This window comes from Mixophyes fleayi, chromosome 3 (genome assembly GCF_038048845.1).
Source record: "Mixophyes fleayi isolate aMixFle1 chromosome 3, aMixFle1.hap1, whole genome shotgun sequence".
Classification (NCBI taxonomy): Eukaryota; Metazoa; Chordata; class Amphibia; order Anura; family Limnodynastidae; genus Mixophyes; species Mixophyes fleayi.
Window position 1 is genome coordinate 138,886,553 of NC_134404.1, and position 24,630 is coordinate 138,911,182.

At 39.9% G+C, this 24,630-nt stretch overlaps 1 protein-coding gene across 2 annotated transcripts in view; it reads right to left on the bottom strand.

Moving 5' to 3' along the window:
- The window catches only part of EPHB3 (EPH receptor B3), a 31,560-nt gene extending 15,848 nt beyond the window's left edge, over positions 1-15,712 (bottom strand). For both annotated transcript variants that reach the window (XM_075202461.1, XM_075202460.1), the window contains exon 1: positions 15,210-15,712. In XM_075202461.1, the coding sequence (XP_075058562.1) occupies positions 15,210-15,264 (55 nt within the window). In that variant the 5' untranslated portion in view covers positions 15,265-15,712. The remainder of the gene's footprint in view (positions 1-15,209) is intronic.
- Between the last annotated feature and the right edge of the window lie 8,918 nt (positions 15,713-24,630).

Below are 24,630 nucleotides of genomic sequence, written 5' to 3' on the forward strand. Positions count from 1 at the left end.
TGAAAATCAAGCAAGGAAAGTTAACCTTTAGCCCATACCAAAAAGGAAATGCACTTTAAAAGGGAAATTATCATAAAAAAATATTTGCGCATTTAAGGACAGCAATTTGCAGTGATGCCCTATGACATGCATTTTCCTTAAAATATATTCTTAAAAGAAAAACTTGTATTTGTGAAAGTTCAGTAGCATGGTACACAGATTTGCAGAGTTAACACACACCATAGGCATCTATGGAGGCGGCATACGTTGCTTCTCAAGGGAGTGCTCCATTTACAGTCATTTAGGGTTAGCAGGGTTAGGGAAGATTATATGAAGTATAGTCCTGGTGATGACATTATTAAACCTTTATTTATATAGCGCCAACATATTATACTTAACAGAGAAATTTTAATCATTCCCATCAGTCCTTGCCCCAGTGAAGTTTACAGTCTACATTCTCTACCACACATTGTAGGAAGGAGCCCCACACACACACACACACACACACACACACACACATTCAGACTTCGAGCCTTGGTTGGAATGGAATCCATGGCCCCAGTATTGGGGGGGGGGGGGGGGGGCAGGAGCAACCTCTGCTCCACCAAATTATATTATTGATGCATTTCAGCAACATTAAAGTTTTAAACAGAGACCTCTATCCCAATAATAGGTACAACAGCATGCCCCTGCTATCCTACTTACATTACTGGGAATATTAGCAGGACTTTATACATCTTGTTTCTGCAACTACAGACGGGAAAAGGAGCTTCCCTTAATGGTGGGGATCCCGTTGGGGGACGCCAGTCATTGATTACTTGGGAATGGGCTTTGTTTACTCTAACTAGGTGGGCGTTCGCCTTTAAAAGGACACAGACTCCATTTACAAACAGGCTGTATATTTCTACATGAGCTCAATATAACACATGCAGTATTAATAGTATTAAGTAGAAACTGTCAAACCTAATTAAGTACTTTGAAAAAGAATAAAAGCAGTTTTAAACCAAGAAAAATAAAATGTACAGGACGCTTATGAGGCAGCATCAAGTAATCTGAAGATATGAAAAGACAAGTTGTGGTCAAAAAGATTTGTCAGCAAGCTAAATTTTATTTAGCTCCTATTGAGTATGTCAGCAGCTGACACAAATATCATAAAATTAGTATTTGTTGCCATTTAAATCAGACGTTAAATTGAACAATTACTTTTTCTTGTGCTAACCAAGAGCTATACTATCAGATGTTTATTATACCTCCATAAACAACTTGCTCACATCAATGTGTAGCGTCCGTAAACCTGGACATACTATGTATTGGTCTATGTATTGTTATATGCTATCTACCGACATGAGCATCAACTACTGCAGGAGGACACCAAATGTGATATTTAGAGGCACTCCCTAATGAGTACGTATTTACCTCTCTAGCTCAGTTAATGCAATGAGGAAACATAGTTGCATGTAGCTATTGCAAGTTAGTGAAATTTCCCTCCACTTATACAAATACCATAATTGAAACAAAGTTGGATCCCTAAGCAAAGGCTGAGATTTCTGTACAGTGAAATATGGACTTCCCAGTAATTTACCCCATGCAGGGCCGGATTAACCCAAGGGCTAACTGGGCTACAGCCCAGGGGCCTCAGGCATCCAGGGGGCCCTTGAAAGTACTCAAAAGCATTATTGATCGGTCGGGGGCACCCCCAGCACGATCAATGCTGCTGAGCACTTTCACTGCTGCCCTTCCCTGCCGCGCTGTAGTCTCCTTACTGAGGAGATCTCGTGAGTCTCACTCTCACGAGATTTCCTCAGTAAAGAGCGTACAGCACGCCGGGGAAGGACCGCAATGCCAGAAGGAGAAGGAGGTAAGTGCCTTGGGGGTGGCTCGGATCACGGGGGGGGGGGGGGGGGGGGGGGGGGGGGGGGGAGGGGTGGGGGGCCCTCACGGGGGAATGGAGGCCCCCTTAGCCCAGGGGCCTCCATTCCCTTAATCCGGCCCTGACCACATGTGGCACAGTACAGTCAGCCAGACATCTGCATGCAATACATACATTTACAAAATTGCAGGGTTGTCAAGAATCCCATTGTTTGTATTTATATATATTTGGAACACTTAGCACTATAAACATGTGCAAATAAAACGTATCTTTGCCTGTGAGGGTATTTTGGGATCAATGTTTATCTGTCACCATTTTAGAAGAAATAACACAAAAAAGATAAATGAAGGGTGGGTCTACAGAATTGAGAGAGAATTGTTACTTAAGATGTTTACTGTAGCAATATTACAATCCAAATAGCAGTAAGATGAATTGTATACAAAATGATGTAAGTGTGTTGGACTATTTTTTTCCCCTGCACAAATTGTCATTAGTAGCCTCAGAAGAAAGATATATCACAAGACAAACATGAACACTGACGACACCAATGCAAACTTAGCAGACCAATTATGATTTCTAGCAGACTGGCCCAGCACTACATCATGTAAACAAGTGCAGCCAAATTGTTATAAACTACCAAAAACTGATCACTCTCAAATAGAAAATTAGTCACATAAATGAGATTATTAGCTCCTGCACTCTACATTGTGACACTTGTGAACTAGATATGTATAACTTAGCACTACCTATGTAAAACCCCAAAAATACATTCCAACCATTCATAATCAGAGCGATGTTTCAGTTTTGTAAAGGCATTGGTTTCCCTGGGAATAAACTTATTATTGCGTGTGTAAATATATTCTTCCTAAAAATACTTTTAGGCAATCTGTGCAACAATACAAATGTATGTACCTGTAAATCTTACTGGCTAGATCTTCCAGTGTAGTGATACCAATTCAATACTACTACTACCCTTTATTTATATAACTTTAACATTAAAATGTTCTGTAAGGCACTTTGCAAAATAATTCACATCAATCCCTGCCCCAAAGGAAGATAGAACAAACTCAGTAGAACACAACCACATACTAATAATATCTATTGGTCTGTTTCCTCCCTCAGTCCAAAAACAAACACATGAAGAACATAAAAACTCCACCATAAGTTTCCTTTTCGGAATTATACCCATGTTTTAGCAACTTCACTCCCTGAAAGGTATACTGTCACTATACACAGATGGCATTTTTTGTAGCTTTGGGATCACATGCATTCTGCGTGACATTCAGGCATTTTTTAGGAAGCTGGGAAAAGAACATGTGGCCATTTTTTTTTCTTTATGTCAGAGCAGGGGGTACCTGACCCGCCACCAACTATACACAATAGATCACTTGTAATTATTAACTAATGCTGGCATACATGACTGATTAAACCAGAAATGCAGAGGTAGCTGGATCAGCTCTCCCCTGCTTAAACATGGCTGTTCCTAGGCTGAAAGATGTCAGGATTCTATGGCCCAATCAGGAAGTACTATACCCACACTGATCCTGAATGAATGTAGAACATGATCAGATGCCTGAAACCCAAATAAAAAAAATAAAAAAAAACAGTTCCCAAGCACAGCTCTGGAACTGAAGCACTAGAAAGGAGGAGGGGCCTCCAAACTGTAGCCATTTACCCCTGCAGTTTATATACTGTAGGGATATAGGAAGTGGTTAAAGAATAAAACTTAATATGTTTTGGTTCATTTTACCCATTCATGTATAATAAGTATCTGCTTTTCTTAACTTTACACCTCCAAGTTTTCCTTGTCCAAACTTTCTTCCAAAAAAAAAAAAAAAAACAACCTCTCCCTCTAAAATATAATCTCCATCTGTAATCAGCATTTTGTGGTCACTAGAATTTTTAGATCACGAACAGTCACATTGAAGAAAATGTGGGACTGCACATAATGTAAAAGTTCATTGCTTAGAGGTACCGACATTTCTAAAAATGTGCAAGTGAAAATGCATGCTATACCCCCAATGATGGGATCAACAGGAAAAACATGCATTAATCAGCAAAAGTGGCTATTGGTGACCATTTACATATATGCATGGATGTTTGCTTCACATAATTAGATTTCCTTCCACAGTCCAAAAACATACTGACAGGTTAATTAGCTTCCTATGAAATTAACCTTGGTGTGTGATTGTTTGCCTGTGGTAGAGAAATTACATTGTAAGCTTCATGGGGGCAGTTAATCTGAATGAATACATTTTCTGTACAGTTCTACATAATTTGTACTGTATAAATGATAATAACTGGTTTCTCCATTACTAGCTTACTCATGAACAATTGCACTGCAATATCTCCTGTGAAGTCATGGGGTAGTTGACAATGTATTAATCCTGTATGACTGTACTATAGCTTCCCACAGCAAGCGCTGCAGGCACGACATAAAAACAATTGAATATTTGAATGTTCCCATTTAAGCGGGAGGTGAATGTGGAGTGTTGGAGGACCACAACCGGCCTCTACAGACTTCCACCAGAAAGCACGACTGCATCAGAATAGTTTTTGTAGAAGGATTCTTTATTAGCATTACATTACACATGTGTTGCCAAAGTACAATGATAGGATTTGCGAAGGGTTTGGTACAAAACAGAAGGTGGTGGGGGAAGGGAGGAGCAAAGAAAGTTCTCATCTCTCATTTCTGGTATTGTGCAGACTGCTGCTAATCCTCTAGCTTCTCACAGTGCTTAAAATTTGTAGCTAAAAAATAAACTGGAAAAAGCTGAGAATATATATATTATTAATAAAATGAGATATGCTGGGGAGGATATTAAAAATGAGCAACTATGAAGTCAAGTAGTGCCAGAACTGTGCTCCAGCCCAAATCAAATCAAGCCCTGGCTGCTCCCCTTTCCCCAAGCAGGGTACTAGTTTTAACTAGGTACAATGCCGTGGGAAGTCATTTATTTATAGTGTTAATTTTCAGCCATTACACAACCACTTAGTACTAAAACGTTACAACGTAGAAGTATAAAAGGCAGTATACATGCCCCTGCGTACAGGATTTCACTCTTCTCAAGGTTTCCAAGTCTGTCTGTAACTATCTTCACTTGATGGTCATGATCCTGTATTTAACGATTGTCTGCTAGATTGTTGCCAGAACACATTTAGTGTTACAACACAGTCACACAACATTTGGTAAGCCATGAACTACAACAGGGGACGCTGTATAGACGAGGTTATATACAAAAAACACAGGTACATGAACATTCTGCCCCAAGAAGTATTTCTTTCTACAACATAAGGTTTCACTGTAATTTCTAACCCTGGCTACGTTTCAAGTTGGACACATTTTTCTCATTAAAATAGAGAAGAAAAAAAAAAAAGAAAGAAAAAGAAAGGACTGGATTTGGTGCAGATTGCTGTGTAAAACAGGGAAAGCTAATCCTAACACAGCCCCCTCCATCAGACAGTCCCAGGGGGAACCCCCCTCCCTACAGGACAGCTCTGCTCAGAAAAGGGCCCCTGTCGAGGGGGAGGTGTGAGCACACATGTACAAGCGTTTGCAGGCCTTTTTTTTTTCCTTTTTATAAAATGTATGTCTTTTTGCCTGCCTTTCGCCATGCTTAAACGGCTCAAGTGGGTTAAACGTAAGGACACTGAATGTTTGGACCAAACAATAAATCATACCAGAGCTTTTTTCATTTTAATATTCTTGGCACCGATTAATTTTAAAATGAATGAACACATCAGCTTGATAAGACAAGACCCACATGCTCCAACTTTAAACTTACCACACTAAACATGATGGCTCAAGATGTTCCACTGAAGCAAACTCTGCCAAGAAATGCCCTGGCAAACTGAGCAAAAGTTAAACATTTCAGATTTGCACAAAAGGTCCCACACAGAACAGGGTATATAGTGTTAAGTGCACACAACTTTATGTATTATATATTCAGCCCCCAGCGATTTCTCTCCCTTACAGTTCCCTGACTTTTTGCAGTTACATTACATTGGTCATTATAAATCCCGCATGGAGTTGCTATAGTAACAATCTGGGAATTGTGCCAAGTTGAACTTTGATATTTGTTGTATCATATTGTTGTTACATTATTCTGGGCAAAGTGCCAGGACAAAGTATGACAGACAGAAGATCGATGTCATCTAGTAGTAATGTGACGAATAAACCAAAAATCATTGCAGACATATGCAAAAAAGTATGTGTTTATCCATCAGCCATATCAAGCACCATGGCTTCATTTAGAGTTTGATGCAAGTCCGACTCGGGGCTGCGAAAATGCGCTTTGCTGCACTGTGCGCATGCCACCACAATTTGATTTAAACTTAATTTGCCCATCGGCTGTTCACCTGGAGAAGTGAACTGGTGGCATGCACACTATAGTTCCTTACAGTAACAGTGTGCCCATGCAAGGGTATCACGTCCCCTTGGAACTGCTGCTAATCAGTACGAACGTTTGTTGATCTAAAAAAAAAAGTTCTGCAGCTCAAAATAAAATGAATTAAGTCATAATTTTGCAGACAATTTTTAGGTTTATGTTCCAGTTGCAAAGTTGAAGCCAACACTAAATGAGGCTCTAAATGTTCAACCATGTATCAAATATGCAACCAATATCAAAGTACCAGAATGTTTTTATTTTATTTGTAAGCAAAAGACAATTAAAACTCTGCAACCAGCATCAATTGACATGTGAAAGTCGAAAAGAAAATAAAAAATCAATTAATGAGAGCTATAAACAGAAATCCTTTGTTCTGTCAATGTGGTATTGATTTGAAAGATAGAGATATTGCACACACACACCGATCAGCCACAGCATTAAAGCCACCTGCCAAAACTGCTCTGACCAGTCAAGGCATGGACTCCACAAGACCTCTGAAGGTGTCCTGTGGTGTCTGGCAGCAGATCCAAGTCCTGTAACTTGTGAGGTGAGGCTTCCATGGGTCTGATTTGTGTTTCCAGCACATCGCAAAGATGCTCGATCAGATTGAGAACTGGGGAATTTGGAGGCCAAGTCAACAGCCTGAACTCTTTGTCATGTTCCTCAAACCATTCCTCTACAAGTTCTGCAGTGCGGCTGGGCGCATTATCCTGCTAAAATAATCCACTGCTATCAGGGAATACAGCTGCCATGAAGTGGTGTAAGTGACCTGCAACAAAGTTTAGGTAGGTGGTAAGTGTGAAAGTAAAACCCACATGAATGCAAGGACTCAAAGTTTCCCAGGAGAACGTTGCCCAGAGCATCACACTGCCTCTCTGCAGACTTGCCATCTTCCCATAGTGTAGTGTATCATAGTGTATCACCGTACATATGATATAAAAGAAAACAATTCATCAGACCAGGCCACTTTCTTCCACTGCAACATGGTCCAGTTCTGATGTTCACGTGCCCATTCTAGGCACTTTCGGCATCAATCAGCATGGGCAAGCTGATTGGTCTGTGGTTACACCTTTATATCACAGCCAACATTAACTTTTCAGTAATTTGTGCTACAGTAGCTGTTCTGTGGGATTGGATCAGATGGGATAACTTTTGCTCCCCAGTTGCATCAATGAGCCTTGGGTGCATCCATGACCCTGTCGCTAGTTCAGCAGTTGTCCTTCCTTGGACCATTTTTGGTAGGTACTAACCACTGCATACTAGGAACCACCCCCCAAGACCGGCCAGTTTAGAGATACTCTGATAAGGACCAAATTGTGATGGCTAGACATTTGGGTCAAAGTTGCTTACCCATTTCTGCTGCTTCCAATACATCAAAACTTCAAGAACTGACTGTTCACTCTCTGCCTAATATATCCTACTCCTTTAGAGGTGCCATTGTAATAAGATATTCAATGTTATTCACTTCACTTGTCAGTGGTTTTAATGTGGCCAATGTGTGTGCGCGCACAATATATATTATATATACACACACACTATAATGACAAAAATATTTGGCCACACCTGTTAAATAGTGTACCAATCAGATCAGACCCGTTGTGTATAAAATCAAGCACCTGGCTATGCAGTCTACATTTGTAATAATTTGGGATACAAAATGGGTCATTCTAAAGAGCTCATTGACTTAAAACGTGGTACTGTGATAGGATACCACTTTTGCTACAAGACAGTTCGTGAAATTTCATCCCTGCTGAATATTTCACAGGCAACTGCAAGTGACATTATTAGAAAGTGGAATGGTTTAGGAACAACTACTCAGCCACAAAGCGGAAGACCACGTAAAAGTAATGTAAGCACAGAATGTGTGCGTCAGGAGCTTAGTGGAATGGGTTTCCATGATCGAGCAGCTGCATGCAAGTCTCACATCACCAAGAGCAATGCCAAGCGTCGGATGAAGTGGTGTACAGCACACCGACACTGGACTGTAGAACAGTAGAAACATGTTCTGTGGAGTAACGAATCATGATTCTCTGTTTGTTGGATATCGGGAGAACTCTTACTGCATTATGCCAAATGTGAAGTTTGGTGGAGAAGGGATAATGGTATGGGGCTGTTTTTCAGGGTTTTTATCTCCAGTGAAGGGCAATCTTAATGCTTCAGCATACCAAGTCATTATGGACAATGCTATGCTCCCAAGTTTGTGGCAACAGTTTGGGGAAGGCCCTTTTCTATTCCAACACGACTGTCTCCCAGTGCACAAAGCAAGAACTACAGAGACATAGTTTGATGAGTTTGGTGTGGAAGAACTTGACTGGCCCACATATAGCTCCGACCTCAACCCCATCGAACAACTTGGAGATTAAGCGGAACGTAGATTGCGAGCCAGACCTCCTCGAACATCAGTGCCTGACCTCATAAATGCTCTATAGAATAAATGGGCACAAATTCCCACAGAAACACTCCAACATCTTGTGGAAAGCCTTCCAAGAAGAATGAAAGCTGTATCGCTGCAAAAAAATGGGGACCAACTCAATATTTAAATATATGTATTTGATTACAATGTCATTACAGTCCCTGTAGGTGTAATGGTCAAACATCTGAATACTTTTGTCTATAGTAGTTTATATACGCACACACAAATATTCACAACTCCTCTTGTTAATTACCCAGACACCACAAACTCACCACTGCCATGGAGCTTCCACTTCAACTGCAGTTTCAAATCTTCCATTGCCTAGCTCAGGACTGTGAGTTAGACAGTGGAAGATTTGAAAACAGATGTTCCACCCGCTCCGCTTCATGCCGAAGTCCACTAAGAGGGTCAGACAGTGGGAGATTCAAAAGTGGTTTAAGTGAAGTGGTGCCCATATAATTAACAAGTACCCAGTCTACTGTAGTGTACATTGCTGCAGTCAACTGACAAGTCAGCAACTTGATATGGGGGACGGACTTCCACAACAATATGGAGCAGGGGCAAACACAGGATTTGTAGAGGGGGGTTTCCACACCACGCCGCCAGTGGGTGTGACCAACATGCATGGGAGTGTGGCTATAATTTTAGACAGTGCTTGGCTGCTCTCCAACTCTTCCTATCCCCATAATATACATGGGCTCTCCCTTTTCAAACAGAGCCATGTGAAGAGGGAGCAGGGTCCAGCCACCTCAAATAAACAGTGCCCCAGGCATGGAGAGGGGTTTACAGGCACTAGGAAACCCTCTCTCGGTTTGCCTATGTGGAGGTTTATAGTGAGCAGTAGGAAGTATCTTCAAAGAAGCAAAACGAATTGAAAGTTTAGAACGAGTAGGGAAATTAATAAAGTAAATACTAACAAATAAATGCCTTTAATACATTGCTGGGGCTTGTTTTAGACTTTTCTTTTGTTCAACCATGCTAAAGAATGTGTTTGTTACCAATGGTTTAGAAAATTTATAGACAAGCAATTGAAGGCATATATGTGTCAAATGGTTTAAGAATTTCCAGCTGTTCAAGAAAAATGTATACACACACACACACTTATACACACACACTAGAATAGGTCCGAGAGGGAAGAAATGAGTAATAAAAACAAGTCACAATAGACAAAAGAAACAAAAACCCACAAAAAACGAACACCCTACACTCAAATATGTAAACAAGCATTTGACCCTACACTCCTCCTATGACTACAGAGTTGTTTAACTCTATATTTAAGAAAACAGATTATTCACAAATTCCAATGAGGTAAACCTCAAACTGCCCAAACCAGAAGGAAAGAAAAAGGGTGTGATCAGCGCACACACACACACACAACTTCAAGGCCCTGATGCAGCAAAACATATTAGAGTGAGCCAGTACTAGTTGCCCCAAATTCAAAGGCACAGTACCATCTGTGAGTCTAGACATGTACAATGGTTTCACGTTTCAAGATGTATCATCAGCACTGATCTTGTGCACGCAGGAAGCAGAAGAATTAATGAAGAAGACTCATGCTAAATCCATATCGCAAGGACAAATCAGGAATTTACTCTTTAAAGAAACATTGCATTGTGTCAGTGTGCTTATTTTGTCTCTTAGATTGTCAGGGAGCTTAATGGGGACACCCACTTATCACTGGATGTTGGGAAAATAAAAAAATAAAATTAATTTACCAACCATTATTTATAGAGCACTATATTACAAAGTGCTTTACAGAGAGTATTTGATCACTCACATCAGTCAACGCCACAGTGAAGCTTACAATCTAAATTCCTTACCAGACACATATACAAACAGGGGGAACATACAAACTCCACACAGATCGTGCCCTGGTTGGAATCAAACCAATGGCTCAAACGCTATGACAGGGAATCTAACCACTGTCACCCCTACACCGCCTTTAATAATCTCTGATGTCTGATAAATTGCTAAATTCCAATTCCACATTTAAAAAGAGGACATTGACATGATACCCACCATCCCCCTATTACCCACACTTCCCTGAATTATGGAGATCTGGATGCCGAGAGATGGCCTCCCATAATTAAGGCAAGGGGAGAAAAAATGGTTAAGAAATTTAAACAAATTGTACTATAAAGCTTTGTTCACACCTATCTGATGTTAATGTGTTTTATACTCATTTAGTAACTCCTGAAAAGTGCAGTAATTAAAGGGAAAAAAAAGGAATGGTTTCTTATGGGCGTGTTTCCATCATTGTGTGCGAACATTTTAATGCAGCATTCAAAATTGTAGAAAGCTGCAAAACCTATTTCTCATGTGTTAACACATGCACTATGTTAGATAAAGAGCAAAGCAACAAAAGCGAGTTAAAACTCATCACGAATATAAAAAAAAAAAAAGTCCCTAAAACACATGTTAAGTTTCATGCATTTTACCCATTTTCTAGCACATATATGTGCAAGAGCCAAATAGGCTGAATTAGCTTTTACAGAATTCTTACATGGTTATAAGGAGAATGTGCCCCTTTAATGTCTCAAATTGTGAAGGGAAAGATTAGGAGTATAATTAAAAAAAAAAAATTTCCCCAGCAAATGTTAGGATAAACACAGTACCCCCCTTGAGAATAAACTGCTAATAGGTAAAATGGGTAGACTGCGCTTCACCTGCTGAATAAAGTAAAAAAAAAACCTGAAGAATGTGACAAAAGTACATATGCTGCCAACATACATTAATGAAAGCAAAGCTCACCATGCAGACACACAGAACACCACCTAAATATCCCATCTACTTTAGACTAAACCAACACAAATAAGCAGCCAGCATCTACCAACACATCAAATGAATGGGCAAATCACTTGTACCCTCCTCCAACAGAAACTGCAAACCAATACCACAGGAATGCGAAAACATCCCAAGGCATATGTAGCTCAGAAACACTACCAAAAGGAGTCAACACCCCAACATACTACAGACCAACAGTCAACACCACCACCATCTGTGTGAAAAGGAGCCAAAAGTCTCACACATACACAATAAACTGTCCACAGGGACATATTAAAACAAAGGAAACTGGGTGGTGTAAAAATCTGCAACACACCAATGCTGCTATCCCTTCCACTTTCTCACTTGTCCACAAATTGAATTGGAATCTCAAAGTCACAACATAGATCCTGTCAGGGTTAATCTAGATCAGCATACTCAGGATAATGTACAAAAACATTCCTTAACCTTGTATATTTATGTGCACATTTAAGGGAGAGATACCATCAGTTCATGGTTAGAAGGGGATTTTTTCCAGGTGTCTTAATGTATCATTACACAGTACCAACATGTTTTAACCAAACAAGAGATATCTCAGAGAACAATCCGTTAATAATGGATAGGATATGTAACCAGTAGCAACCATATTACAGCTTTGGTCAAATTAAGTTAAATATCTAACATTGAGATTCATAATCTGCAGGACATTTGCCTAAAGTTATTACATAAACCAGAATTAAATTCTTACTTTTTCTTGCTTTTACAGTTATGTTTTGATGACTACCATGAAGACACTGTCTATCAATTTACCAAGAATATGTGATTGAAATATGCATAGAATATACAAAAACAGGCATTAAAATGTACTGCGTCACAGCGCTCATAACTTATAGTACAAAATGGGGCATATGATGTGGCCATCCTACACTACTATCAATTCATCAGGCACAAACTAATGTCACTATGGCTAGTAAACAGATAGGCTGCATTCAAATTATCTGAAAATCACAAAATGCCTACATCCATTGTGTACACTTCTCAACAAAGTACACTGTAACACTTGGGGAGAAGTTAAATATCTATCACTTAAGATCATTAAAGCTGACCAAATGGGTGTAGACAGCTCTGAGCCAAAATGTATATTAGTCTGTGGGGCGGTTCAACAAAACAAAATCGTATGAAGTGTGTCTAGATAGATCAACTAAAATAAATGCAGACAACCTGGATATTATTTAGGTGCAAAAAACAAACAAGCCCTTCCACACCTAGGACATCATCCACAAAAAAAGTCCTATATATAGTCCTCAAATAACACCAACATCTTCCTTCCATCTATTTTGGTGTTATTTGCAGCCGAAACTGTTAGAGCAAAACCAATGTAAATAGCAGCATAATTATAAAGAAAGATCCAAAATGAAACCATCATACTTGTACACTGCACTTTAAGTTTATTTAGTAAAACCTGATAAATATAATTTGTTTCCTTCAATATTTTTCCCAACAACTCATCACTTCTAGTAAATGCAAATAGATTTGCAAGAAACAAAAGAATGACAAGTCACATGATCATGCACTTCACCTGAGCAAATCAATGTTGAATAATTACATGGAAGGCAACATGTAGGAGCCCAATGACTCACAACCCAGACAAGGAGCATTAAAAAAGGTGAAAAACTTTAGAACTAAACAAAACCCTAAGCAAAAAAAAACCCCAAAAAAACAAGAACAACATTTAGATATTAAATACATTGGATATTGTATAAATGCATTCTACAAATAGAAAAGAAAAGTAGAACTTTAAGGCCTCATACACCTATCATCAATTTTGCATGTTGAATAGCAGGTAAAATGGGCATTGGAAGCATTGTTTTCCATTTTCATGCCCCTTTGTCATATTACTCGTGTTCAGGAATGTTGCTTTTTGTCCCCTCAAATACAGCCTGCTTTTTTACGCATTGGAGAAGCACAGATGATCTCCCTAACGCAAGTAAAACCGCATGTCATACACATTTTACATGTGGTTCCACCTGCATTTTTACACCACACACATGCCAGTGGCTATATGCCCTTTGTACACTCACAAACAGTTGAGCAACGTGCATAAATGATTAATACAAAATAGGTCAAATACTGCAAAAAGAAATAAAGAAATTGAGAGAGGCTTATTTGTTGATTCTAGAATGTTAAGTCAGAAAACAAACTATCCACTGTAAACAACTTATGGAGAGAGCAAATGGTTGGCTAATTTACTTTGGTAATCTGATTTAAGCTAAATTTCCTAGAGGTGTCTAAAGTGGAAGTAGTCACCAATTGTTTTCTTAACCTTAACCACACCCTGTTCTTATCAGATACCCCAAAGGATAAAGGCAAAAAAGAGTGGAGATAGAGAGGCTTTTTGGCAGAAAGCAATAAATCAGTGTTCGTAACACACAAAAGGTAGAATAGTCAGAAGAAATCAAACTTTACAGGCTAGATAACACTTATCAATCATTTAAACATGAGTCATTCAACAAGTACCTGGCACTGCATAATTCTGTTAGAAAAAGTTCATGTACAATGAGTCTGTTGTTCCAACATATCCGTGAATAAGAGCTGCCAGAAACTTGAATTAGCACTGAAATAATCTTACTTCCAACTGTATTCTATAATAGTATCTTATCAAGAGTAATGTCACTTCTAACAAGTCTGTGTGTCTGGCTCTTGATTACCAGTCTGTGCACCTGGATTAACCCATCATTATCTGGACTCAATAGACATGTCCATTAAAATGCACTAAAGCAACATATCAACATTAAAAAGGTCATAACATCAAAATATACCCCACTATTAATTTACATTTAAAAGAAAATAAATGGTGATGATGAAAGAAACTTGTATGTAAATGGTATTAATAAGGTGCAGGAGCAGGTCGTGTAATGCCCAGCCCTATTCCTCACATCCAACAAACAGCAGTTTCATAAGGATAGCAAACTATAATGTAGATTTTGTATAAAAACGGGGTAAATGTTTAAATCGGAAAATACAAAGAGTATATTATCTTGTTACATGTGAACAAAGACGGGAATGGCAAGCATAGCCCACATTGCACTAAAACTTGTTATTTTAAGAGTGTGGTGAATTGCTCACATCTCTCAGGAACAGGATCAAAGGTAAAGAACCTTTTACTCTGCTGGGTCCCCTATCACTCAGTACACCATTTATACAGGGAAAAATAAGTTAGACCTCCAGGCAGAGTACTAATTATTCAGGAAAACACCATGGTAATCAGGCTAGGACAACCTGTGGCTACCTAGCTGCTGTACACACGGCCAAAGTCATGCTGGGACTTGTAGTTCCACTACTGCTGGACAAGAAGAATGTAGCTTTGATGTGGCTTATTAGTAGGGAACTAGTGCAGGTAAACATGCAACAAGGAGCAAGAGATCCACTATTGCGTATCACAGACTAGTACTACACAAAGGCAGAGGTTACACATCAGTACTGACCGCCCACCTACTGCACCTCCAGCCCCTGGTGGGAGAGGGGGCAAGAGCCACAGGTGTCATTACACACATAGTAACAACATATAGCCCCTTCCCTGTATAATAAGGCAGAACACGGCTTCCTCCATCACCTGGGATATGTAACCAGACAACTCCTAATGGTGCAGAAAGTCCAGCTCTCACTATATCTGCCAGGACCACCTAGTAATCCGCCCCATCCCCGGGGTAAGCGGGTGTCCAGCATCATGTGCCCCGTATTAGGGAGGCTGAGCACGTAGTGTGCAGAGCAGGAGATGTACACAGACCAGTCTCACCTTCCAGTCCTCTCACACCCGCCAGCAGCAGCACCGACATCACCAACACCAGCATTTCTGGGGGACCCGCGGACACAACACCCGGAATTTCAGGAGCAGCAGATCACCCGCTCATCCGAGTCACCGGGCTCCTGAACACCCCGCTCTGGTGGATCAGACCCCACTGTCCACAACCCCGCTGTTATCCTCCAGCTATACTACCCGGCTGTGTGTGGCTCCCACGGGTATATCCGAGTTCTTCTGCCCCAGGCGGGTGTAGCCTGGTCCGACGTCTCCGCCCGGGTGCGCCCAGCGGGTGTACGCGAGTTTCTTTGTTCCTCCTCACTGCGGGTGTATTAGGCAGACTAAGGCTTCCCTGGGGTACGCTCGTGTCACTTTGTCCCCCCCGCGGGTGTTTACAGTCTCTTGGGGCCCCCCGCGGGTGTACTCGGGTAACTCCCGACCTCACACTGGCGAATCCCGCACTGCAGCCACAGCTCAGTCTGGGGGAAGGGGCGCGTCAATCACGGAGCAGGCCCCGCCCACATGCCCTGTCAGCAATCACCTCTCCTATAGCTGGTGTGCTACCAGCGGAGGCTTCACCCAGCTCTACGCGGGGCACGTGGGGAACAGAGCAGTGTGGGCGTGTCTTAGTAAAAAAAAGATGAATTGAGTTGGGTGGGGTATGGTACGTTGACACTCCGCCTCTGCTTTTTATTGGTTACTCTCTTTGTTGCCAAGGTAATAGGATGGGAGATGTCAATCACAATACCGTATACGATTCGGCTAGCGACCTCTTGTGGCTAAGAGACAACACGGCAAGCAAATAAATTGCAAGAGGAAGAAATAAAGAGGGAGTGCAGGAAATAGGAAAAGAATAATGAAAAGTGTGGGGAATCATTAGAGGCGATCTATCATCGTGCTCATGTGAGAACACAGCTTTCATTTGCCTACAACTTCTACAGTACATTTACTTCTAGACTTCATTTTAAACCGCCTGTTATAATGCAGCCAAGGCTCTGTTTTGTGCAAGTTATTTTTGCAATGAAGTTGGGTTTACATTCCTAAACAGCATACATACTGTTAAACAAAATGTGATACAGAAAAAAAGTCGGAAAACAAAAAAATGTTTCTCTCCTGCCATGTACAAAATGGCCGTGTTTGACGTTTTACATGTTTTCACTGTCCAAGCAAAATTTCTTTGTGATGCCCATATTGCTAGATAGCAGATATCTACAATAAAGGAATGGTATCATTGACATTGTCTTTGATGGAAAATATATAGCATAATGTGCACATGTTAAAGGCAATGGAGGCTGCCATTTTGTTTGCTGTACCAATATCTATGCAAAATAAATTTGCTAGGAACCAGAGACCAGTTGCTGAACTTGATTATAATGTAATTGTTTTGCAATTTGATTACTTTTCACTTAACTTGTAAAGTCCCAGTAATAATTATGAACACTTAATCAGATATGCTGAATAAGAACTAATTTACTGAGCAATTATTCAATACTTTAAAATGCTTTAAAACTTTGGACTGACCCTAGCAATTAGGGACTGTTGGCAGCTATGCTCTTATTCCTGATGAACTGATAGTCTGTGTTCTTATAACTATTGGTTAGCAGTGGTTCCCAAACTGTGCACCTAGGTTCCCTGGGGGGCCTTGGAGATCTCACAGGGGTGCCACGGACAGGGCCGGAGGTAAGCAAGGTAATTCTTGGTAATTATTTTGGCTTAGGGGTGCCTTGAAAAAGTTTTAGAGACCCTAAGGGTGCCTTGAACTAAAAAAGTTTGGAATCCCCTGGGTTAAGGTAAAACAAACCACTGTGTATAGGTAAATTTGTGTATTTATATCATACTTGCCAACATTTTTTTTTTTCTTCCGGGAGATGCCGGCTGGGACGTGGGCGTGCAGGGGGCGGGGCTGCGAAATTGCGTCATTTTGGCCCCGCCCCCGTGACGGAATGACGCAAATCGCGTCATTTTACAGTGGGGGCGGGGCTAAACGCCGCGATTCCGGGTGAATCGCGGCGTTTAAACTAAATTTTTCCCCCTTCCTATCAGGGAGATTGCCACACTCGTCCGGGAGACTCTCGCAAAATGCGGGAGTCTCCCGGACAATGCGGGAGAGTTGGCAAGTATGATTTATATCTGATGGCTCCAGGTCTCAATTCACCTTTCAGAACAATCCATAGAAACATTTATGTTTTGAGTTAATAATTTGTAGTTTTTTTCTTTTTGGTTTATTTGTTAACATATGTTATTGAAACACATCATATTAGAACACAATTATAGACACAGATATATAAGAATGTTCCCATATAAAATGGTCGTAATGTGTATCCTGATTTGCAGACTTCACAGCAACCATCTCCAAGCGTGTGTAAATATATTAGATAAATATAACAAAAGGAACACACAAAAAGGACCAAAATAATCAAAACATACTGAAAAATCTGCAAAGGCAGACACTGATTTATAGAAACATTGAGAAAGGTAAATAGTCTCCAGAAAGCAGAGGTCTCATCCAATATAATGACTATGAAGGCTGAATTCAGTCCAATATTGCCTGTCCCGTCTAATTGCCTTAGTACGAGTGAAGTTAGATTGTCATGTGTCAGTAAAAGAAGAAATCAGTAAAGATATGGCATTTCACACAGCAAGGTTTTTGGACCGCTTGGTTATAATTTCTCAACAACATTATCCCCTAAATCAGGACATCATAATTAGCTTTAGTAAAATTCAGTTTAGTTAAATATGCATCAGGTGAAGGTACAAGGTGAAGTGAAGATGTCATACAGTTAATTATTTACACACTTGCAGGACTATCTATGTCTAGCCTTCTTATTGGTATTATCTGATAGTTAATGGGAAACTGCCATTTGTTCCACTTTCCTTTTCTTTCATGCGCTAGGCAAGACTCATTATTCAGTTCCTGATAGTGCTCTGAAAACACACAAGACTATAGGAAATAATAGTTCACTTTTTAAGCGCTCCTCAGTATAAGCAGCCTAAACTTCACTTAAGGTACCATCAAAATCTCATATGATCACACAAAAAATAAAGATTCAGTTTCTGGAGCTACTTTTTTTCGCCATGTCAAAAATAAAACATATATTTCATTATTGTTATTATTACAGAAAATAGCTGATAGTGATGATCTTCAAACCTGGAAACGAGAAAAAAAAAAGATATATAATGAGTAACATAAACCATAAAATAAAATTACATTAATACAGTGTCAGTCCCTGCGAAGTGATTTGTTTCCAATATGTCTAAACAGAAACACACCTTGCTGCTTGCAGTCACACTATAGATTTTGCTTTAGTGAACCAAAACATCAACAATTATGTTCAGCGTATTAACTGCACTTACTCATAATGGAGAGGCTACAAATATTAAATATGAAAAACACATAGGGACCATATAGTGAAGTTCTGTTTTCAGCCTCTGACTTCTCAAAATAATTTTCTAATCACGCTCACATTCTTAAATGAAACAATTCCTTTATCATAAAATTTCTTCTCACGATACAACAAATGTATTCCTTGAACTTCAGTTGTAATCACCACTGACTCCTCTACTCTGTTGCTCATCTGACCTTTACCTCATTAAGTACAATATTCCAGCTCTCTTCTGAAACTCCTCAGAGGTCAGACAAGACAACAATACAAAAAGTTCCTGGTGCATAAACCTTTCAAACACAATTTTATTTCACCTAATATCTGCACTTCCAAAACGTTTATATAATTGTGCATTAAAATAAAATAAAAGAGTCTCCAGCAGTATGGTTGGTCTCTTACCAGAAACTTGTGGTAACAAATGTAGTATCACCAGGGGAGGGTTGGCAAATTTTAGCCCGGGGGAAAAGATTTGACAGCCTATTAAAAGCATTTTACAGGAAAAAAAATGCAGGTGGCGAAGTGACCCAGCCCAAGATAGTCCAATATGGGACCGGCCCTGGGGGGGGGGCATATGCCCCCCAGCCCAGCTTGCCCCTGAGTATCACAGAGTGCTGTCAGATGACACACAATCTCCCAGGACCCATTTAATTTTACCTGATGTCTGCTCTTTTGGAGAACCGGTAGGTTAGTCGTCTTACTTCATCAAATCATTTTGGAAAAAAGCAGTTCTCAAGATGGTGGGGAACACACTTCCTGATTGTCTTCTTAAAGGTCCCTTATCCAATTGGAAGAGATATATTATATACTGCAGTCAGATTCAGAATACACTGCCATATAATGAAATCTAATGCTTAAAACATAGCACCTGGCTGTACAATATGTTCCTTTATGTCACATTTCTATAAGAGAAGATTGCATGAGGCAAAACACATAAACAAGTGGGGGGTCCTATAACTTATACTGACATTCTTTTATTTTACCCTGCTACCTAATATGTCATAGGGTAGTAACTGTAACCAGGCAAGCATCACTGGTAAAACAGAAAAATACCATTCTATTTGTAGTAATAAAGCTAATACACAAATACCTGTAAAAATAGCATAGATCATTTCTTTTGCACGGGAAATGCTGCTGTCTCTCCTGGCTAAGGGGGAATCTTAAGTATTTGAAAATAATAGTAACCTGTATGTTGTTAATACAAAATGGTTGAAACCAATGCTCCTTGGTAACCAAAGAGATATAATAACCTGTTTCTTACGTGGTCCAGCTACATTTCAGGAATAACACTGTTATTACTGCAGACTAATTCAGAGTTGAAGGTTTAAAGTATCTATATGAAAAAATACATACCAAGTGTCAGGACTTAATAGTATCTATAATCCTGAAACCCAAAGTTCCCTGGTAACCAAAGAAAAAACGCATAAACCCACTATAGAGACACCACAACTTCCGTGGGGCAATAGCAACCTGGTGGCAATAGGGATCCACCCTTTTTGAATATATTTCTAAAAGTATTTTTGTTCTACATGCAATCTCCTATTACGCAGGACAAATTCAATAATACTCATACAAAAAATCTTGGACAACGAAAATTCAGTAGGGCAAGACTGGACACAGCAGTCTATAGTAAAGGAAAATGAATACAGGTGGCTCAGTGACCCAGCCCAAGGTAGCCCATTATGGGACTGGCCCACTGGGCAGATGTCCCCCTGCCCCCCAGCACAGCCTGCCCCTGCTAATGTTCAAATCATTGAAGAATCTCTTTTCATTTTTATCTATCTACATAATTATTATTTTGCCTCTAAGAACCATTTGAATTCAGAAAGCAGAATTTTGGCTTTTAGGGTGTAACATATCAAGGATAAAAATCCATTTAATCTTCTTAGCAAGATCAACTTTAGTATATTTTTTCCTCCACTGTCCTCTGACTATGCTGATCCCACATATATTTTTTAGGCATTAGTGCTACAGTTATGTTCAGCTTTACAATGTGCTGATGCAGCATGTTTGTGAAAACCTTTTTTTTAATATTTCTCAAACATTCCAAAAAATTTTCTTTTAATTTTCTAGACATTCTTCCAACTAATTGTTTCCCACATTCCAACAAGTAGATTACATTTTTAGCATTACTAGTTATAAAATCATGGATTTTGTGTCTCCTCTTTGTAACCTGTGAAACAAAATCTACAATTTTGCTCTCCCTATTCTTACAGGCCCTACACAAAAGAAAAGTACCACTTCTATGGAAACCCACTGATGTAACACAATAGAATTTTTTATTCTGGGGCAGAAATGGTACTTCTCACAAACTGATTTTCAAGTATTTTTGTTTTTTTGTATATAAATTTGGTTTCTCTCTAACATATTTAGTTATTATTTGGGCCAATCTTTTTTAAAACTTTTTCAATCTGTTTGCGATGTTGGTTATATTGAATTATAAAAGGTACATTTATCCCCTGTTCTTCACTCTTTTGAATGTTAAGGGCTGGTAACAATCGTCAATTGGTTTCCTCAGCTTCCCTTTTTGCCCTGTTCATTGTTTCTAGCTTAGAACTGACCTGGCAACTTATTTGCTTGAATTTGGAAAACATCATCTTTCAAACAATTTTCCTGATTCATTTGAATTCACTGTTAGGGATACTCATCATTCAGTTGATATGATGGTTACTGTTAGTGTATGAATTGCAATCTGTAGGCTTTTCATAATTCCTAGTACGTAAATTTCTAGTCTAAGAAATTAACTTCAATTTTACTTTCATTGAAGGCTAAACTGATATTGAACTAATTCTGATTTTGCTGATTACAAACAAATTTCAAGGGACTTTTCATCTCTACTGCAAATGAAAAAAACATAATCAATATACTAAAAACAAGACATCAGATTTGTCCTCTATGGGTGACACTTCATACTATAAGATCTTCCTAAAAATCTATACAAATGTTGACACAGCTTGGGGCGAACCTGGTGCCCATTGCTGTTCCGTTCCCCTGTAAATCATTTTTTTATCCTCAAGGCAAAAAAAGTTATTTTTGAATATAAACTCTATTCCCTCTTCTATGAATGATTTCTAATTTTCTGGGATTATGACAGAAATTTGAAAATTAATTCTATAGCCTCTAACCCTTTCCGATGATCAATAATGGTATATAGTGAGCTAACATATACTCCTCTTGCCACTAAATGTTCTTGTTCTTATTTAGTATAGTCATTGTGTATTTTAAATATACTTTAATCATCTTCAATATAGATTGTAGTTGGTAATATAGTGTGAAAGAATCTAGGTGATTGAATCAGTACCCTCCATAATATGCCATCCTGGCGGTTGAGTTAATGTTTATGAAAGTTTGGCACTATATATAAGACAATATATATTAGACTGGGATGGAGTTTTTTTAAATTGGATATATTCCTGCTCTTTATCTATAATTACATTCATTACAGTATATTTGTTCATTAAATGCTCTAATATTTTGGTAATTCTCTTAGTGGCATCGCTTTTTAGCTTACAGTACTTTTACTGATCGTCCAACAGTCTTTTGATTTCTTTATTATACTTATCAATAGCCATCACTGCATACTCCTCTCCCCATTTGCTGGTTTACTTATAATATTCTTATTAGTCTTTATTTTAGCTATATTAAAATAATTCTCAGAAATTTGGATTTTCTCAAGATCTTGTTTTTACCACTTTTTCAAATAAGTCAACATAACATCCCCTGTTAGAACCAGGATTAGATGAATTCCTTTTTAAATGTGGAACCTTTCTCTGTGTTGTAATGATTTCCATTAATATATTTAGTGAAACATTTCTTGAAGTAGATTTGTAAATAAATATGTGTCAAAACCTCTCATTCTTAATAGGTGCAAACCTTAAATCTTTCTTTATACCACCGTCTCCATCTACATTATATTTCTTTGTCTAATTTTCTTCTTTATTTTTAAGCTTAGTTTTGTCGTCCCCCCCCCTCTCCTTTTTCCCCCCCATTTTTCTATATTTTGAGGGTAGTTCATTCTCGGTTAATCTTGATCTAAAAATGTCTCTCATCTATCCTCCAGTATACATTGATTGTAAATGGATACTGGGGGACCGTCTCAAAAACTCCTTCTGTCTGTTTCTATAGAAAGTTCTGTTATTTGTTTTTTTTTCCTGCGCCAGAGTCTTTTGTAGCATAACTTAGCACAATACCTTTGAGTGGCTTTTATTGGTCTCGATTCTTGTGGTATATAGGATTGTTCATATACAGCACCGTTACTCAATTCTACTTTGTCTCTTGTGTTTCTTTCGTATTGGAAATCTCTTTTTTATTTCTATCTAATCGATTAATTTGATGCCTTAAGTGTCGTAATTTCTTCCTCCAATTCTCTTAAATCATTCCTCCTTTCCCTGATCGTCAGGTCCATTAATGAGACGGACTTCTAATAAATGAAACCATTCCTTTCAAAAATGTTCATATTCAGACATAAATGTTGGTAGTTTTTTTTATTCGTCTGAACTATGAGCAATTTTGCAAGAAAGCTGGAATACTGTACTTAATGAGGTGAAGTTCAGAGGAGCAACGGAGTAGTGGAGACAGTGGTGATTACAACCTTCAGGGAATAAGATTGCAATATAGTGAGAAGAATTTTTGGTGATAAAGAAATTATTTCATTTTAGAATGTGAGTGTCATGAGAAAATAATTTTGAGAAGTTAGAGGTTAAAATCAAAACTTCAGTATATGTTCTCTAGTGTTTTTTGTATTCCATACTTGAAATTTTGAACCCCTCCATTACTTTTGTGTAAGTGCAAGTGTACAATATACATAAGTAGGGGAGGGCTGGCACACTTTAACTCGGGGGGCACGGCTCGACTCAGCATCCTATTTTAAAGGAAAACATTGCAGGTGTCCCAGTGGCCAAGCCCAAGGTAGCCCATTTTGAGACCGGCCCGGGGGGGTAGATGCCCCCCTGCCCTCCAGCCCAGCCTGCCCCTGTACATAAATATACTCGATATACATGTTCAGTTCACTAAAGCAAATCACAAGTGTGACTGCAAGCAGTGAGGAGTTTTTTCGTTTAGACACATTGGAAACAAATCATGGTGTAGGGATTGACACAACAATACTGGCTACATTTTGAATGCATGTTGGTCTGTAAACACAGACTACTATGCAGATTAAATTAATTTGCTGCCAAAGCCTTACTGTCAGATTGGCAGAATTTAAAACACATATATTCACAAAGCTGTAGTTGTATTGTGGAGGGACAGAAGATGCCAGAGCCGGTGCCCGTGAAGAGGGCGAAGATATCCGGCAGCGCTGTGCCCCTGGAGGGGCTGAAGAGGTCCCCGATGGTGCCCAGCAGGAAGAAAGAAGAGAAGAAGAACTTACCCGTCCATCGATCCAGCGGCGGTGAGTATAACTTCTTTCTTGCAGGTCCTGTGCGCGGGGGAAGGATGAGCCAATCAGGGCTCATCTTTCCCCGCTGGCCAATCAGCGGCCGGATGCGCGAGCCAATCGCGGCTCGCGCCCGGCCATTCAAAAGATTGGCGCCGACGCGAGCCAATCAGCGCTCGCGCCGGCTAATGACGTCACGCCGGCGACTATATAAGTCGCCGGGTGGCGCCATTTTGGCAGAAGTCCGTCGGTGGAGAAGAGAGAGGACGTCTCTGCAAGACGTCCAGCAACAAGACCAGCGGCAGCGGCGGCAGGGGGCCCTTGTAAGGGCCGTGAGCTACCCTGCCGCCAGAAGACTTCAAGCAAGCCGCCGGAGCGGAGATCGTCGGCGGGGAGCCCTTGTCAGGGCTGAGAGCGCCCCCGCCAAGCCCCCCTCAACAGCGCCGAACCGGAGAAGAGGCGCCGCCGGTTGGAGGGTCTGGAAGACCCGGAGAAGGCGGAAGAAGACGGCGTGGCAAGCTGAGACTCCTGCGCAGAGCAGGTAAGTATACTCAGCGTTAATTCGGGCACTAGGCCCGTGGGCACAGTCGGGCACAAGGCCCGTTGGCACTGTAAAGTAGGGGCACAAGGCCCAGGGACCTGGGCACTAGGCCCCAACGAG